Below are 19946 nucleotides of genomic sequence, written 5' to 3'. Positions count from 1 at the left end.
GGGCATTAGTCTTTGCTGTGTTAAACCTGTGGTTTCGATTATGGGATTTGTTTGCTTGAAACATCTTTGATATACTTGTTAAGGGTTACACATTATGGTGGTTGCTTTGTTTTGCTTGTAATTGATAACAGTTATTGCTGATATTCTTACATTCCATGTTAACTATATTCTGAAACAAACTTTGTTTGATAAAAGCTCCCTAGTGGGTCATTTGAATCATCCCCCAAGTGAAACCTATCATGCTTATCCTAACCAAATTCAAGATGCAAAACCTCTGACCCAGGCAGGCTCCATACAACACTTTGGAGTTTCTGATCTGAACCACAACAATAGGATCATTGGGCAATATAGCACAGAAAGAGGCTATCCTGAGATGAGGAGAAATCTGTTCTCCCAGAGAGTGATGAATCCATGGAATTGGGGTCACTGGTGTAATATTGCAAACACTGCAATTTGCGCACAGCAAGATCCCACTCACAGCAAGGCAACAATGATCAGATAATCTGTTTTATTTAGTGATGTTGGGTATAAATATTGGCCTGTGAAGTGGCTGTGGGATCTTTTATATCCACCTGACAGAGCAGGTGGGCCTCCAGTTAAAATCTCATCCAAAAGGCATCGGGTGAGATTTTACCGGCACGTCCACCCGAGTTTCGTACGATCCCGCCCGAGGCCAATGGAGAATGCCATTCTCCAAGCCTCGCCCACCTCCGGAATTGGGGTGGGTGCGGCAGTAAAATTCCAGTCAACACCTCCAACCGTACAGTGCAGGCTTTTACTCAGATCCTGGATAGAGAATTGAACCAACAACCTACTGGTGATAGTGCTACCCATTCAGTCCACAAACCCTCTGTTACTGGCTTTTAAACCAGGCACAACCTGTCAAGGAAAAGGATTTAAGACCTTCAGAGTAACATTGGAATGTGACAGCTCTCTGTATCACCTCCCTATTGCCTGACACTTTCTCAGACCTGTGTTTGACAGTGTACAAACTCTGATGTCAGCCAAAGGTCAAATTGACAACAGCTTTTGTGACAATGTGACCAGAGTCAAATTAATGCAAAAATGAACAAAATGTTCAGTTAGAAGGGTCACACCACCAAAGGAGGCCATTCACCTGTCATGTCAGTGCTGGCCCAGAGTCAAATTAATGCAAAAATGAACAAAACGTTCAGTTAGAAGGGTCACACCACCAAAGGAGGCCATTCACCTGTCATGTCACTGCTGGCCTACTGAGAGAGTGAATTAGCTAGTCCCACCCACCTACCTTTTCTTGGTAACCCTGCCTTTTTTTTCAGATAATGATCCAATTCTCTTTTGAAAGTCAAGACTGAATCTGTCTCCACCACACTCTCAGACAGTACACTCCAGATCCTGACCACTCGCTGTGTGAATCTGTCTCCACCACACTCTCAGACAGTGCATTCCAGATCCTAACCACTCGCTGTGTGATCCACCACACTCTCAGACAGTGCATTCCCAATCGTAACAACTCGCTGTGTGAACCTGTCTCCGCCACACTCTCAGACAGTACACTCCAGATTTTAACCACTCGCTGTGTGAATCTGTCCCCGTAAGAAGTCTCACAACACCGGGTTAAAGTCCAACAAGTTTATTTGATAGTAAACCCACTAGCTTTCGGGGGGTTGCCCCTTCATCAAGTGGAAATTCAATTCCCAAGCTGGGAAGCGAACCCAGATCCCTGGAGCTGTGAAGCAGCAGTTCTAACCACTGTGCTACTGTGCCACCCATTCTATTATGAACAGTATGCTTTGTCTGTATAGCGGGCAAGAAACAATGCTTTTCACTGCATACTAACAGGTGACAATAATAAATCAACTAACTTCATTGCAGTGTTAATGTAAGCCTACTTGTGACACCAAAATAAACTTTGATAAACTGAAGTGAATTTGTCATCCCCACCCCTCTGCTTTTCGTACGTGGGATACATACTGTAGAATAGTGTTTCCTTTATTCCAAAGTTATTTTTCTTAACAACCTGTTCAACAGCCCTGAAGACGTGTGCTGTTTTCACTCGGTTCCATACCATTTCCCCCCATTAAGCTGGTTTAAGCTCTGATCTGAATAATTTGCTGATGTATTTTTAAATCTCCCACCCACATATTTGCCTCGCGGCGAGCTATTCCCAACCATTTACCTGCATACGTCTAAATAAAAATACAATCCCTGTCAGTGCTTATGCAACAGGATTTATTGTTCGTGTCTAGTGCAAGCAGAGGGTTAATAAACACGCGCTTACAGTGTTTGTCCAAGGGTTTACTGGCCTAATTAATAAAGAAAATGTCTTATTTTCCAAGAACTTTGTTCCCTGAATTGTGAAGCCGAAGGTTCAATTGCAGTTCATGGAAGAGAACGTCTTGTACCCAGCGATGAGACTACTCAATAACAACATGCCCTTACTGAACTGTTACGCACTGACATGTTCTACACATCAGCACACACCCACTCCCACTTAAACGGGGCACGATTTGAAGAGCGAGTTTACAGCACACACTGGTCGGAATTTGTTCAAGGTGAACTAAACCTTCCACTGAAAAAAACAATTAAACAAACTCTGGAGTGTTAACCCTTTTAAAAAGCCATCGCTGCTCAAGACACAATGATTGCTGCAATCACACTGGGTGGGTGAGTGGGAGAGAGGGTGTGGGTCCCACAGATTCGGGGCACAGTTTACCTGTGGGGCGCACATGTTGATAGGGACTGACTGCTTTCCAACCCCTTTTGTCTGAGTGCGATGCAGGGGTCTGGAATTCACTGTCTGAGACTCTCGCCTCATTTAAAAAGTGTCCGGAATACACACCCGGAGTCCCGGCACCCGTCGGGAAAGTGGGACTGGGCTCTGGGCGGCTGGTTTTGCAGCCAGCACGGACACGCTGGGCCGAGCGGCCTCTTTCTGTGCTTTCTAACATTTTTGAACCTTCTAAACAGCTGAAAGGGAGCAACGCGCAGGGCGGTGGGGTGGGGGAGAGAGGATGGGGGAGTGAGGAGGGAAGAGGGGAGCAGGGGGAGGGGTGGGGGAGTGAGGAGGGGGAGGGGAGGGGGAGTGAGGAGGGGGTAGGGGAATGGAGAGGGGGTGGGGAAAAGAGGGTGGGGAGTGGTGGAGTGGCAACTCGTGAATTGCTTGTTAGGAGGGCCAGCATTGATACAGTGGGCCGAATGGTCTCGTTCTGTGCAACATTGATTTTGTTTTTTTTTCTCTGTGATTCAACTAAATAATAGTTTGCAATAAAACCAGACACGTGGCGTTTCATTTCTGTCCACGTGTTTTTTTGTGTGTGTGTGTTGTTGCAGAGAGATCTGTCCTAATTCCTGGCTTCCAGGATAACAGCTTATTGCTACATTCATTCTGCTTTAGCTTGAGGGCTACATGTGATGCCGCACCTGCCAACCTTTTGATTGATTTTAATCGAGCATGTAAGAGTTTGCAGCTGTTAGCTCGGTTTTATGACTTATGTCAGTGGTAACGTGTTACATAAGAGCGGTTATCGCAAAGTGGGAAGGTTTGTGCAAGAACTGTAAACAAGAAGATGATGTTCCTCAAGCTTTCTATTCGACAGCCCATAGTGACCTCACCACAGCTGCTCACTTGCTGTGTATTTTTCGAAAAAGGGCAAGGATGTTGCGTTAGGAATGAATATATCTTAAAAGGGCAATGTCAAATTCAGAGTGGAGAAGGTGTCCAAAATCAAGAAATGTTTTGATAGAATAAGTAAGGAGGAGCTAGAATCATAGAATCCCTACTGTGCAGGAAGAAGCCATCTGGTCCATCCAGTCTGCACCGACTCACCAAAAGGGCATCCCACCCAGGCCCTCCCTGCCACCCTCTCTGCGTAACCCCATGCATTTACCATGGCCGTTCCCACCGAACCTTCACATCTCTGTCAGGCAAGGAGGAATTGGTCGAGCTAGGGAACCGTGGTGCACTAAGAAAGTTGGTTCGCTGGTTAAAAAGAAAAAGGAGGCGTATGTCCGGATGAGACTTGAGGGCTCAGGTAGTGCACTAGAAAGCTTTAGATTGGCTAGGAGGGAGTTGAAGAGTGAGTTAAGAAGGGCTAAAAGAGGGCATGAGAAGACTTTGGCTGATAGGATTAAGGAGAATCCTAAGGCGTTCTATAGATATGTTAACAGAAGGTTGGTTAGGGCAAGACTGGGGCCAGTTAGAGACAGCAGTGGGAATTTGTGTGTGGAGCCGGAAGAGATTGGAGAGGCATTGAACCAGTATTTCTCTTCAGTATTCACACAGGGGGACATAAATGTAGCTGTGGAGAACACTGGGTTACAGGGTTGTAAACTGGACAGTATTGCAGTTGATAAGGAGGATGTGCTAGATATTCTTGAGGGTTTGAAAATAGATAAGTCCCCTGGGCCGGACGGGATTTACCCTAGGATTCTCTGGGAGGCAAGAGAGGCGATTGCAGAGCCTCTGGCTCTGATCTTCAGGTCGTCGTTGGTCACAGGTATAGTGCTGGAGGATTGGAGGATAGCGAATGTTGTCCCATTGTTTAAGAAGGGGAACAGAGACTTCCCCGGGAATTATAGACCGGTGAGTCTTGCTTCTGTTGTGGGTAAGGTTTTAGAAAAAATTATTAGGGATAGGATTTATAGTTATTTGGAGAGTAATGAATTGATTGGAGATAGTCAGCATGGTTTTGTGGAGGGTAGGTCGTGCCTTACTAACCTTATTGAGTTTTTTGAGAAAGTGACCAAAGAGGTGGATGGGGGTAAGGCAGTTGACGTGGTATATATGGACTTTAGTAAGGCGTTTGATAAGGTTCACCATGGAAGGCTTCTGTAGAAAATGCAGATGTATGGGATTGAGGGTGATTTAGGTAATTGGATCAGGAATTGGCTAGCAGATAGGAGACAGAGGGTGGTGGTTGATGGTAAGTATTCGTCATGGAGTTCAGTTACAAGTGGTGTGCCTCAGGGATCTGTTTTGGGGCCACTGCTGTTTGTAATTTTTATAAATGATCTGGATGAGGGTATAGTTGGGTGGATTAGTAAATTTGCTGATGACACCAAAGTCGGAGGTGTGGTAGATAGTGAGGAAGGGTGTCTTAGTTTACAGGGAGACTTGGACAAGTTGCAGAGCTGGGCCGAGAGGTGGCGGATGGAGTTTAATGTGGAAAAGTGTGAGGTAATTCACTTTGGCAGGAATAACAGATGTGTAGAGTATAGGGCTAACGGGAGGACTCTGAATAGTGTGGATGAACAGAGGGATCTAGGTGTATGTGTACATAGATCCCTGAAAGTTGGGAATCAAGTAGATAGGGTTGTTAGGAAGGCATACGGTGTCTTGGCGTTTATTGGTAGGGGGATTGAATTTAGGAGCCGCAGCGTCATGTTGCAACTGTACAAAACTCTGGTGCGGCCGCACTTGGAGTATTGTGTGCAGTTCTGGTCCCCACATTATAGGAAGGATGTGGAGGCTTTGGAGAGGGTGCAGAGGAGGTTTACCAGGATGTTGCCTGGTATGGAGGGGAGGTCCTATGAGGAGAGACTGAGGGATTTGAGGTTGTTTTCGTTAGAAAGAAGGTGGCTAAGAGGGGACCTTATTGAAACATATAAGATGATTAGAGGTTTAGATAGGGTGGACAGTGATAGCCTTTTTCCTCAGATGGAGAAAGCTAGCACGAGGGGGCATAGCTTTAAATTAAGGGGTGGTAGTTATAGGACGGATGTCAGGGGTAGGTTCTTTACCCAGAGGGTGGTGAGGGATTGGAATGCCCTGCCTGCTGCGGTTGTAAATGCGCCTAGTTTGGGGGCGTTTAAGAGATCTGTGGATAGGTTTATGGATGGAAAGGGTTTGGTTTAGGTTAGAGGGTCATATATAATAAACTAGGCTTGTACTCGTTAGAGTTTAGAAGAATGAGGGGAGATCTCATTGAGACGTATAAGATGATGAATGGGATGGATAGGATAGAGGTGGAGAGACTCTTCCCGCTCAAAAAAGACAGTAGGACTAGGGGGCACAGCCTCAAGATAAAGGGGAGGCGGTTTAGAACGGAGTTGAGGAGGAACTTCTTCACTCAAAGGGTGGTGAATCTCTGGAATTCTCTGCCCGTTGAAGTGGTGGAGGCTGCCTCGCTAAATATTTTTAAGAAGCGGGTTGATGGGTTCTTGATAAGAGAGGGGATTAAGGGTTATGGGGAGAGGGCGGGAAAGTGGAACTGAGCCACAACAGATCAGCCATGATCTTATTGAATGGCGGGGCAGGCTCGAAGGGCTAGATGGCCTACTCCTGCTCCTATTTCTTATGTTCTTATGTTCTTATGTCACTGCTTTTTAACTGGTCGGCGCAACATCGTGGGCCGAAGGGCCTGTTCTGCGCTGTAATGTTCTATGTTCTATCTTGGGACACTAAGGGGCAATTTAGCATAGCCACTCCACCTAACCTACACATCTTGGGACACTAAGGGGCAATTTAGCACAGACAATCCACCTAAACTGCACATCTTTGGAGTGTGGGAGGAAATCGGAGCACCCGGAGAAAACTCATGCAGACACGGGGAGAACATGCAAACTCCACGCAGACAGTGACCCGAGGCTGGAATTGAACCCAGGTCCCCGGCACTGTGAGGCTAAACACTGTCCGCTATTTACAATGGGATAGTTACTTGCTCTGTCTTCACAAAGAAAGACATGAATAATATACCAGAAGTTCAGAGAAACACAAATTTTAGTGTGAAGGAAATCAGTATTGGGGAATTTAATGGGATTGAAGGCAGATAAATCTCCAGGGCCAAATAATCTTCATCCCAGAGTACTTAAGGAAGTTGTCCCAGAAATAGTAGATCCATTCGTGGTCATTTTCCAAAATTCTTTGGACTCTTGAATGTTTCCCACGGATTGGAGGGTAGGTAACGTCAGCCCGCTATTCAAAAAGGGAGGTAGACAGAAAACAGGGATCTATAGACCAGTGAAAAAAACAGAAAGTAACTGAGGCCAAAACATCGTCTGATTTCAAGAAGAAGTTAGATATTGCCCTTGGGGCTAAAGGGATCAAGGGGAGTGTGGGGCTTGGGGGAGGCGGGGGGGGGGGGGGGGGAGGGGGAGGCGGGATCAGGGTAGTGAATTTGATAATCAGCCATGATTATAATGAATAGCAGAGCAGACTGAAAGGGCTGAGTGGCCTCCTCCTGCATCTATTTTGTATGTGTGTATGTATCTACGTAAACTGTCAGTTGAAGACAGCCTTGAGAGCAGGTATTTTGTGTAAAAGATACAAGTTATGTTCTTGTGTATAATAAACAGGTGTTATCTTACCGACACTGATGTATTTCAAACTATTGTATTTCCTGGAATTAGGAGTGTGTGTAAAAATATATAATTAAGTTATGGAACAACAAAGGCAGCATTTATCTAATATTTTTGTTGTGGTAAAATGTCCTGAGGTGTTTGCAGATCATAGAAACTTGCTGGGTTGAAAAAAATTCATCTCACTCCCATTTTCTTGTGTTAATTCTCTTAAATCTGTGTCCCTCTGGTTACTGACCCTCCTGCCAATGTAAACAGTGAAACAGTGGTTAGCACTGCTGCCTCACAGCGCCAGGGACCCGGGTCACTGACTGTGTGGAGTTTGCGCGTTCTCCCCGTGTCTGCATGGGTTTCCTCGGGGTGCTCCAGTTTCCTCCCACAGTCCGAAATATGTGCTGGTTAGATGGATTAGCAGCATTATTAAATAAAATTTGACAGCGATATTAGGACACGCGACCTAAAATTTGGTGAAAGTTTTGGGGAGTTTTAAAGTGTGTCTCAAGGGGGGGGAGACAGATGCGGAGATGTTTACGGAGGGAATTCCAGAGCTTGGGGCCCACTTGGTTGAAGGCACAGCCACCACTGGTGGGGTGACGATAGTTGAGGTGTGCAAGAGGCCAGAAAGTGCACAGCCCTCAGAGTGCTACATTGCGTAGGAGGTTACAAAGATAGGGAAAATTATGCAACAGGAAATAAAAATCTAAATTTTTTCAATGGTTCAAGGTAAAATTATGCAACAGGAAACAAAAATCCAGATTTTTTCAATTGTTCAAGGTAAAATTATGCAACATTGAAAAAATTTAGATTTTAGTTATCTGTTGCATAATTTTACCTTGAACAATTGAAAAAATTTAGATTTTTGTTATCTGTTGCATAATTTTACCTTGAACAATTGAAAAAAATTTAGATTTTTGTTATCTGTTGCATAATTTTACCTTGAACAATTGAAAAAATTTAGATTTTTATTTCCTGTTGCATAATTTTACAAAGATGGGGATGTGGGGATCTGCTGTCATGATAACCGAGACATAGAATAAATGAGCAGTGAGATTATGATGGAGCTGTAAAAAACACTGGTTAGACCACAGCTAGAGTACTGTGTGCAGTTCTGGTCACCACACTAGAAAGAGATTGCAGTAGAGGTGATGCAGAGGAGATTTACCGGGATGTTGCCAGGGCTGGAGTGTTTCAGCTATGATGAGAGCCTGGTTAGGCTGGGGTTGTTTTCCTTGCAGCAGAGAAGGCTGAGGGGGGCACCTGAGTGAGGTGCACAAAATTATGAGGGGCATACTAAGAACATGCAAACTCCACACAGTCAGTGACACGGGTCCCTGGCGCTGTGAGGCAGCAGTGCTAACCACTTGCCGCTGTTTACATTGGCAGGAGGATCGATAACCAGAGGGACACAGATTCAGGAGAATTAACGCAAGAAAATGGATGTGAGATAGAACAAATAACATCACAGCACGGGAAACAGGCCCTTCGGCCCAATGAGCCTGCGCCGCCATTTCAACATTGTGAGTCCCCTCTTCCACCCATGACCCTTGTCTGCGCTTATGGCACTCCACATTGGAAACCAGGTTGAGGGGAGACTATAATTTAGGGACAATTCTTTACACCAATCAGCCTAAGAGCACATCTTTGGGGTGTGGGAGGAAACTGGAGCCCCTGGAGAAAACCCACGCAAGCACAGGGAGAATGCGCAAACTCCCACAGATGAATGCCAGGTTAAAATCCAACCGGTTTATTTGGAATCACGAGCTTTCAGAACATTGCTCCTTCATCAGGTGAGTGCTCCAAAAACTTGTGATTCCAAATAAACCTGTTGGACTTTAACCTGGTGTTGTGAGACTTCTTACTGTGCCCACCCCAGTTCAATGCCAGCATCTCCATCTCTTGACTACCATCGAGGGGCATAGATAGGGGAGATGGGAAGGAACTTTACTCATTATTGGAAAAGTCAATAACCATGAGGCGTGGATTTAAAGTAAAAGCAGGAGATTAAGAGGGGATTTGAGGAAAAACCTTTTCACCCAGAGGATGGTGGGAGTCTGAAACTCGCAGTCTGAAAGTGTGGGAGAGGTGAGAACCCTCACAATATTTAAGAAACATTTAGATGAACACTTGAAATGCCATAGCGTACCAGGCTATGGGCAAAGTGAATCATAGAATCATAGAATACTACAGTGCAGAAGGAGGCCATTTGATCCATCGGTTCTGTACTGACACCAATCCCACCCAGACCCTATTCCCATAACTCCATGCATTTATCCTAACTAGTTCCCCTGACACTAAGGGGCAATTTAGCGTGGCCAATCCACCATCTTTCAGACTGTGGGAGGAAACTGGAGCACCCTGAGGAAACCCACGGGGACAGGGGGTGGGGGAGGGGGGAATGTGCAAAATCCACACAGATAGTGACCCCAGCTGGGAATCGAACCCAGGTCCCTGGCACAGTGCTAACCACTGTGTTGGAAAATGGGATTAGAATAGATAGCTGGCATGGACTCAATGGGCAGAAGGGCCTCTTTCCGTGCTGTAAAACACACTGACACTGTGGTGTGCTGTCTGTTTCACACCATCCCCATACAATCTGCTGTAGCTCATCCGCCACCACCCTGTGACGACCGTTACCCAACCGCCCTCTCATCCATCCCCGGAGGGAATTTGTAATCAAGGAATGTTTCTCTGTTTGATTGCTGGAAACCACCCACAAGCCAAGCATGACTCAATAATGAACATATCCCCTTTAAGTGGAGCCATAAGAGATTGCATGAGCATGTATATATATCACTTTGCTGGGAATTCGCTTTGAACATGTGTCAGCATGGGCTGGGGGTGGGTGAGATGTGGCTCATGTCCATGGTCAGGTTCATGTGAATGGGGTGGGATGTTCCACGTGTTTGGAACCCTTGCGAGTAGAACGCGGGCGCGTCCAATCAGGGGCGCCCTCCCATTGTGACGCGACAGAAAGTGGGCGGGGCGGTGGGTGTGAGTATCCAGAAATTGGTTACAATGTTGGGAGCACATTGAGAAATCCAGCGACAGGAGACATTGTATCCAACTCTGATACTGTATCCAACCCAGTGTTACCTGAACCAGATAGCATATCCAACTCTGACCCTATACAGGTCTGATAGCGTGTCTAGTGTATTTAAACCAGATAGTATATCCAACTCTTGAATCAAATCATTTCTGTGTAGCGACCCCCAAAATAACCAGCATTTCCTGGGAGTAATCTTAACCAATTCCACCCCCCCCCCCCCAAAATGTGCTTCTTTTGAGTTATGAGAAATCTTTGTGGAAAATTCAACCGTTTTGGTTTCCAGGGATGCAAGTGATTGATCTTTACAATTGCAATTCTTCCTGTAATCCGCAAAACAGGACTGGGAGGTTAGCCTTGGTGTGATTGTTGTGTTTTTTTTAAGGAAAAAGGGAGCATTGCGGTGTGATTTGATGTTTTAATGCACTCCACGTGTTTGTGATACTAGACTAGACAAGACTTGGTGTCTCTCCGCCCTGAAGATTTGCTGTGGGACTGGAAGGGGAAGCTAGGGGCTGTCTTTCTCACCCCCCCCGTCTGGAGCTATGTCTGCTGTTGCTTATATCGACTACCTGGCCGCCGAGTGCCTGGTCTCCATCTCCAGCCGCCCGATCGTGCACCAGCCCCCCGGGCAGGAGCCGAGCGGGGAGGGCAAGAGGGAGAGCCCCCGGGAAGGCTGCAAGGACGGGGGCTCCCTCCTCGCCATGGCCAGGATCCTGGCGGACCTCAGCAAGTGCCGACCTCTCCCCCGCTGCGGCTCGGCGGGCGGCGGCGGAGGCAGCGGCGCAGCCCAGCGCCCGGAGCCGCGCCTTGCGCCGGCAGCTGCGCCGGAGTTTGCGCTGCTGCAGCCCCTCTCGGACAAGAGGCATGAATGCCCCTACGCTGGATGTGGCAAAGTGTACGGGAAATCTTCTCACCTCAAGGCACATTTCAGAACGCACACAGGTCAGTGTTACCGCTCTCTCACTTAAAACCAACATTGTGTATCAGTCGAGTCATCATTTTTGCCACCTTTTTTAAAAGAATTCACAATTTTGAGGAGGCCATTTGTCCCATCTTGGCCGTACTAGCTCTTTGAAAAGGCTATCCGATTAGTCCCACTGTCTCTACCCCCCACCCCCTTTACACTTGCCCTTTGGAAGTTCCCATTGCCCCTAAATTGCCCCAAGTTGCCCAAATTAGGGGGATTGGCCATGCTAAATTGCCCTTTAATGTCCCAAGATGTGCAGGTTAGGGGGAATTAGAGGGGTCAGTTTGTGGAGTTATGGGAATAGGGCCAGGGTAACATGCTCTGTCAGAGAGTTAGTGCAAGTTTGATGGGCTGAATGGCCTCTCCCTGCACAGTGGTTAGCACTGCTGCCTCACAGCGCCAGGCACCCAGATTCAGTTCCCAGCTTGGGTCACTGTCTGTGCAGAGTCTGCACGTTCTACCCACATGGGTTTCCTCCGGATGCTCTGGTTTCCTCCCACAATCTGAAAGACGTGCTGGTTAGAGTGTATCGGCCGTGCTAAAGTCTCCCTCAGCGTCCCCGAACAGGCACCGGCATGTGGCAACGAGGGGATTTTCACAGTAACTTTGTTGCAGTGTTAATGTAGGCCGACTTGTGACAATAATAAACTTTTAAACTGTAAGAGTTTCTAGGATATTGAATTTCCTTCCTCTGCCCTTCCAGACAGCACCTCCCAGATCATAACTTGCTGTGAAAAAGAGAAAATACTCCTCATCCCTTCTCCTACCTGGCTCATTTGCCAGTTATCTCAAACCTGTGCACCCCTGGTGTCCTGCCAATGTGGAAACAGTTTCTCCTCAATTACTTCAGCTAAGATGATGGTCTCATGTGGTTTAGGGTTTGCAAGGAGTTAAATTCAGAATTGCATTTCCTGGTTTATTAACTGGGTGGAGGAAAGGGAGGTTTTTTTTGTTACTGTGGGCGGTGCCTGGGTTTAAGCTGTCAATTACAGATGCTGGGTGTGGCTTTCACTAACTTGTAGCCTGCTGGTTCGTTCCTGCTGCCTGAAGTGATTGTGTGATTTGCTCTTGAGTTTTGGGAATCTGAGGCAGGGCATCTCTCCCTTTCCAAATATGTTAGAAACTATTCTGGGTGTTCAATGTCTTTCGTAGAATCCCTACAGTGAAGAAAGAGACCATTCGGCCCATTGAGTCTGCTCCAACAACAATCCTACCTGGGCCCTCATGTATTTACTCCGCTAATCCCTCTAACCTGCGCATCCCAGGACACTAAGGGGCTATTTAGTACGGCCAATCCACCTAACCCGCACAGTCTTTGGACTGTGTGAGGAAACCGAAGCACCCAGAGGAGACCCATGCAGACATGGGGAGAATGTGCAGCTCCATACAGTGACCCAAGCTGGGAATCGAACTCAGGTCCACCCCTCAGTTCTCTAATGGTATTCCTGCTTTTTCCTGAATCTGGTGATACATAGGCCAGACAAAAGCACATGATTGCATCTGCTTCCATAGTTAGTTTTTCCTGGAACACACAAAAGTCTCTCAACACCAGGTTAAAGTCCAACAAGTTTATTTGGAATCATGAGCTTTTGGAGCGCTGCCCCTTCGTCAGGTCCACCTTATTCCTGGAACAAGTCAGTTAATTTCACATCAAGCATGCATTAACCAGGAGACATTCCCAATTTTACAGCCTATCACAGGTGAAATGAAAGGATTTACATGTTGATTATAATGTGTTTGGTCACATAATGAGCACACCCTCCATGGACATCAAATCCTGAAGTGGGATTTGAACGCAGTGTTTCTGGCTTAGAGGGACACTGCCCACTGTGCCAACAAAACCTCTGAGAATCATTGAAGCCCTACAGTGCAGGAGGAGGCCATCTGGCCCACTGAGCGTGCACTGACCACAATCCCACCCAGACACAATCACTGACCCAGATTGACCCTTAGTGTCAGAGGGACTAGCAGGGTCAATTTAGCATGGTCAATCCGCCTAACCCACACATCTTTGGAGTATGGGAGTGAACAGAGGGAACACATGCAGACACAGAGAACATGCATACTCCACAGTCATCTGGAGGTTGGAATTGAACCTGGGTCCCTGGCGCTGTGAGGCAGTAGCGCTAACCACTGTGCCATCATGCTGCATGTTTTACATTTTGTACATATTTTAAATGTATATTAAAATCAGGGAGGAAATTGACCTATTTCACTGGTTAGTGAGTGGCACAATGGTTAGCATTGCTGCCTCACAGCACCAGGGAGCCGGGTTCGATTACCGGCTTGGGTCACTCTCTTTGTGGGGTCTACGCGTTCTCCCTGTGTCTGCATGGGTTTCCTCCAGGTACTCTGGTTTCCTCCCATAGTTCAAAAGATATGCTGGTTAGGTGCATTGTCGTGCTAAATTCTCCCTCAGTGTAGCCACAAGTGTGGCGACAAAGGGCTTTTCACAATAACTTTATTGTAGTGTTAATGTAAGCCTATTTGAAATAATAAACAAATAATAAAAACTTAACGTGGATGACAGAATTCTGTCCGAGGTCATTGCCAATCATGTCTCGAGCGTGCCTGATCCACTCTGACCAGACCTGCTTCTGGAATATGCTTATGCAAAGGAGTTCTGGAAAGAAATGTGGTGGTTTTTCTCGAGGTTCATCCCCAGCATCTCTGTGACGTGGGTCTCTGTTCTCTACGGGCTGTTCCCAGGGAGGCACAGAACCAGACACGAACTGTGGCTGGAGAGCTACCGCCTTGGTGAAAGATATTCTTTGGTCTGTCTGAAACCTGTTGGTCTTCCAGTGTAAAGAGTTCTGATCAGTGAAACCAAGCATGTCGAATGCCTTATTCACCACCTTGTCCACCTCTGACTCCACTTTCAAGGAGCTATGAACCTGTACCCTGAGATCTTTGTTCTATAACTCTCCCCAACGCCATACCATTAACTGAGTAAGTCCTGCCCTGGTTCAATTTTGCAAAATACATCACCTCACAACCTAAATTAAACTCCATCTGCAATTCGTCAGCCCACTGGCCCAATTGATCAAGATCCCATTGCAATCCTAGATAACAGTCTTCACTGATTACAGAGTTGATTGGGTCGTAGTAAGTAAAGAATAATATCCTCATTCTAAATCCAAGTAAGATACAGTGAGTGATGGCAATTAGGACATTACAATAACCCTCTCCATGGAAGCTGATTGAACTCCAGATGTTAAATTCCAATAGTAACTCACTGTTGGCTATTTGATAAAATTATAGGAGTGAGCACTCAAAAGTTGACATTGCCAGTGCAGGACTGGGGTCAGGAGGAACGTGAGGTTGGGCTTGCAAGCAGATCAGCCAATGGCACAGCAGGCTTGAGGGGCCGAATGGCCTACTCCTAATTCCTATGTTCACTGAAGGAATGTTGCATTGTCCAAGATACTCACTGACTTCAGTTGGTTCCCGATTTACACTGGTGCTTCAACTCTATCCCAAGCCTCATTCCCACTCCATGGGTGGAATTGTACAGCCCCCCCCCGCCACCACCACCACCCCCCTTCTCCCTCCCCAGTCAGCGGCATTTTCCTGGTCCTGCCAGGGTCAATGGGCTTTTGTACAGCTTGCCACATTTTACAGTCCCACTGCGATAGGCCTGTAAAATTTCACCCCCTATCACTTATCTCCAGTTCTACAATCCTCTGAGAACATTGCATTGCTCCCACTTTCATCATTTGCATATCCCTGATTTTAATTGCTTTGTCAGTGACAACCATGCCTTTAGCTGCCTCAGCTGTGAGATACTCTCTCTAAACCTCCCTGCTTTGTTCTCCAGGCTCATTTAGATATACTGCTTTGGGTCAACTGTCCTAATGACACCTCCCTAGGGGATTAAAGGTTATAGAAATAGTTAATTTTTATTTCTTCGCCACAAGTTGGCTTTCATTAACACTGCAATGAAGTTACTGTTAAAGTTCCCCAGTTGCCACACACTGCCACTTATTCGGGTATGCTGAGGGAGAATTTAGCACGGCCAGTGCACCTAACCAACATGTCTTGCTGTCTGCGGGAGGAAACACACGGAGAACGTGCAGACTCCGCACGCACAGTGACCCAAGCTGGGAACTGAACCCGGGTACTGGTGCGGTGAGGCAGCAGTGCTAACCACTGTGCCATCCCATGAGGAGGGTGGAAGGATTAAGGCACTGCCTGTGAGTGTGGTGGAGGCAGCTTCAATCGGGGCATTCCACAGGGAATTGGGTTATTATCTGAAAAGAAGAACTGTGCAGGGTTAATGGGGAGAAGATGGGTGACTGGCACTGGGTGAGCTTCTCATTCGGAGAGATGGTGCAGACTTAATGGGCCACATGGCTGCCTCCTGTGCTATAATAGTTCTGAGATTCACTAGCTCAGTGTTGTGTAACAACTCTTTTGTGAAGTGCCTTTAGACATTTTGCTACAGGGCAGGGGCTATATGAATGCACATTATTGCATGTTCACCAGAGTGTTGAATTAAACAGCTTGACAATTCATAGAATTCCGACAGTGCAGAAGGATGCCACTTTTATTTGATTTATTATTGTCACATGTATTGGAATACAGTGAAAAGTATTGTTTCTTGTGCGCTATACAGACAAAGCATACCATTCATAGAGAAGGAAAGGCGAGAGGTGCAGAATGTAGTGTTACAGTCGTAGCTAGGTTGTAGAGAAAGATCAACTTAATGTGAGGTAGGTCCATTCAGAAGTCTGACAGCAGCAGGGAAGAAGCTGTTCTTGAGTCAGTTGTTAGGTGATCTCAGACTTTATCTTTTTCCTGATGGAAGAAGCGGAAGAGAGAATGTCCGGGGTGCATGAGGTCCTTAATTATGCTGGCTACTTTGCTGAGGCTGCAGGAAGTGTAGACAGAGTCATTGAGCCTGCACCGACCACAAACGTGCCCAGCCCCTATCACCGTAGCCTCTCATATTTACCCTGCTGTTCTCCCTGACACTACGTGGCAATTTAGCACAGCCAATCCACCTAACCCACACACCTTTGGAGTGTGGATGGAAATCCATGCAGACACCGGGAGAACGTGCAGACTCCACACAAACTGTGACCCAGGCTGGGAATCGAACCCAAGTCCCTGGCACTGTGAGGCAGTAATGCTAACCACTGTGCCGTCAATTGGAACAAAGGCTGCTATTAACAAAGTTTGCGTTTAGTGATAGTGAAGAATTTCACATGGAGGAATCATGACAATTCAGTGGTGGGGTGAGGTGGGAGGGGATGGTATGGGGTGTGTGGGCCAACTGTGGCAAGCAAGATGGTCAAACTGGTGCCACTGAACTAGAGAAAGTACTGGGAGTCAAATTCACACCAGTTCTGTGGCACTGGACATCCTGCCAATGATCTCATAATGTTGTCTTTGTGCTTTACAGGAGAACGGCCCTTTCCTTGCACATGGCCCACTTGCAGCAAAAGGTTTTCCCGTTCCGATGAACTGACGCGACATTACCGAACCCACACCGGGGAGAAAAGGTTCAAGTGCCCCCTGTGCGACAAGTGCTTCATGAGGAGCGACCATCTGACCAAGCACGCCAGGCGGCACCCTGGCTTTCACTCCGGCATGCTCCAGAAGCCACGGAGAATTGGCTCCCTCCATTCCTCAGCCCTTGAACCAGCAAGATAAAAGCCGAAGCTTTCGGGGGAGAAAGGAGATCGGCAGGATGCTGATGTGGCTGTGCTGTCGGCGTCCTGCTACGGTTAAAAACCAGTCGTGTGGTTTGCATCTTGGTGCTGTGGCCTTCCTTACTGAGGTTCGATGCTTGCTAGCATTAATGTTCCACTGACCGGTTTTGTTTTTACTCTACGACACACGACAGCCGTACACAACGATAAGTTTCCATCTCTGCTGGTAATTATCAATCCAGTTGTCCCCTGAACTACACGGTGATGACTACTGCTACACTGTTATCCACTCAACTGGTGTGGAGGTTCGCTCTGAACGTTCTTGTTTTCTTATTTGGAAAGTGACTCTGTATCCAATCGATCATATTTAGGAATCTGTGTTGGGGCTGTACAAAACAGGCACAAATTCCCCACCCCCCCAGTGCCAACAGCTCCAAGAGGTGTGACTTTGAATTTATACCAGACTAAAAGACTAAAGGGCATGAGTCACAAGCAGTGATTTAGTAGCCAGAATTCCCTTACTCGGAAAGAGGACAGTCGTTGATGTAACAGGGCTTTACAGCGGCTGGTAATGCATCTTACACAACCTCCCCACAATGGAAGATGGGGCAGCATTGGAAAGTTACTAAGCTTTACTGTTTTTCTTTGCTCCCTTCTTTTGAAAAAAAGAAACAAATGCTGGAAAATCTACCTCCTGTTTTTAATCTGTAGTAGTATACTTCACGCCTTGATTGTCAAGCATTGTGATATGATGGCTGTGCGTGAATGTGTACATACAATTCCATTTATGTGCAGTAAAATAAATCATATGTATTTCCTTTCATCATTTGAAATCTTGCAAAAAGAATTAGTAAACTTCAACTGCTAAAATCAGTATCAAAAATTTGAGGTAAAATACAAAGGAAATGTAAGGAATTTAAGGAAATGTTCAGTGGATGTTTATTACTCTAGATTATCACAACCATTCAATAAAATCCCACTGTGCTTCTAAACTGGTTCACTTGTATTTTTATAAATATGTATTTTTTTTTCATGCAATGTGGGTGTCACTGGCAAGACCAGCATTTGTTACCCATCCCCAAACCTGTATGCTTAAACCGGACCAGCTGACGGGCAACACGACAGCTCAGTGACTATCACTGTTTGCTGTGCAGATACATGGATTTGGGCCAGTGTCTGTGGGAGTCTGCACGTTTCCCCCTGTGCTTGTGTGGGTTTTCTCCGGGTGCTCTGGTTTCCTCCCACACCCCAAAAATGTGCTCTTAGGCTGATTGGTGCTAAAAAAAATTGTCCCCAAATTAGTTGTCCCTCAATCTGGTTATGGTTCCATTATTGTGGAGTCCAATAGGTGTAGACAAAGGTCATAGGTAGAAGAGGGGACTCACAATGTTAAAATGGCGGCATGCGCTCGTTGGGCCTATTTCTTGTGCTGTGTTGTTCTTTGTTCATGCAGACACGGGGAGAATGTCCAAACTCCACACACACAGTGACCCAAGGCTGGAACTGAACCTGTATACCTGGTACTGAGAGGCCATACATGGTGCCTTCCCCTGTGACTAAGTGACTTACTTAAGAGTCAACCACGCTGTGGAATCTGGAGGCACAGGTACGGCAAATTTCCTTCTCAAAAAATGGGTCATTACGACAATCAGCAATGATTTCATGGTTACAATTACTGAGACTAGCTTTGAATTCTAGATTTTATTAATTGAACTTAAATTCCACCAGCTACCATGGTCGGGTCTGAGCCTCTGAATTACTGGTCCATTAAAGTTAACAACACACCCTGTCTCCGCTCAATTTTAGTCAAATTCAGTTCAGTAGGACTTTATCTTGTTTGAAAGTCTTTTAAGATGGATTTAAAACCACCATGTCTCTCAACCCTTTTCACTGGTATTTGTTATAAAATAGAAAAACATGGCAGGTCTGACAGCATCAGTGGGGAGAGGGGATTAATGGGCAAGATCTTCCATTCGCCCAGACGGACCTTTCCATAGTCTGCCCCTCGCCCCACTATGATTCCTGCGGTGGACAGAATCAGAAAATTCACCCCAATTTTTCAGCTCCATGTGATTTCAACACCAATTTACCGTTTTTGTTTGTGCACTATCCAGTACTTACAAGTAAATATTGGAAAAATGCAATACCAACTCCATTCCCTCGTGACTGCCTCAATATTCCTCCCTACCTCTTGTCAGTGGTGGAACTGGATTATTTGCAACCTTACCATCCTAACTTTGTTTCCCCAATGTTGAGCTTCCACCTGCATATCTGCACCCTACATCACTGTAATCTCCCCCCACTCTACCCCTGCCTCAACGCATCTGCTACTGAAAGCCTCACTTCTGCCTTTCTGGCCTCTTCTAGTCTATCCCAATGTACCTCTGGCCAGCCTCCCCACTGTGCATCTTCTATGAACTTCAGATCATCCAGAAGTCTGCTGTTCATATCCTCACTCATACCAAGCCCCATTCACCCATCACACCTGTGCTCACAGCCTCAATTCTTTGTAACCTGCTCTACCATACAACTCTCCCGAGACCTCACAGATCCTCAATGTAATCTGAACCACTCTGCCATGTCTTCAGTACAGTAAGTCTCACAACAGCGGGTTAAAGTCCAAGTTTATTTGGAATCATGAGCTTTCAGACCGCTGCTCCTTCAAGTCTCACCTGATGAAAGAGTAACGCTGCAAAAGCTCATGATTCCAAATAACATGGTGTTATGAGACTTCATACTACACCCACCTTAACCCAATGCCGGCATCTCCACATCATATCTTCAACAGCCTGGGCCCTGAGCTCTGGAATTCTCTCAATAGTAGTGAGTTTTAAAGGGAATTGAAGAAACAGTTGAAAAGGCAAAAAAAAAAGCTGTAAGGCGTAGGAGGCTTAGGGGTGATTTTATAGAAATCTATAAACTAATGGAGGGCATAGATTATTTAGATAGTCAATATGTTTTCCCAAAGTTAGGCGAGTCTAAAACTAGAGGGCATAGGTTT

The 19946-nt window shown here is 46.3% G+C and overlaps 1 protein-coding gene across 1 annotated transcript; it reads left to right on the top strand.

The window, feature by feature from the left end:
* The first annotated feature begins 10285 nt into the window (after nucleotides 1–10285).
* On the top strand, nucleotides 10286–17923 carry klf9 (Kruppel like factor 9). Its single transcript, XM_080188377.1, has 2 exons — nucleotides 10286–11266; nucleotides 16696–17923. Exons 1-2 carry the CDS (start codon nucleotides 10867–10869, stop codon nucleotides 16944–16946), a joined length of 651 nt encoding a protein of 216 aa, XP_080044503.1. The 5' UTR covers nucleotides 10286–10866; the 3' UTR covers nucleotides 16947–17923.
* Nucleotides 17924–19946: the final 2023 nt, after the last annotated feature.

The sequence above is a fragment of the Carcharhinus amblyrhynchos genome, chromosome 5 (assembly GCF_965287045.1).
Source record: "Carcharhinus amblyrhynchos chromosome 5, sCarAmb.v2.hapA, whole genome shotgun sequence".
NCBI classification, from domain to species: domain Eukaryota; kingdom Metazoa; phylum Chordata; class Chondrichthyes; order Carcharhiniformes; family Carcharhinidae; genus Carcharhinus; species Carcharhinus amblyrhynchos.
Note: the sequence above shows the minus strand (reverse complement) of the source record. Positions and strands in the feature narration are given on the sequence as shown.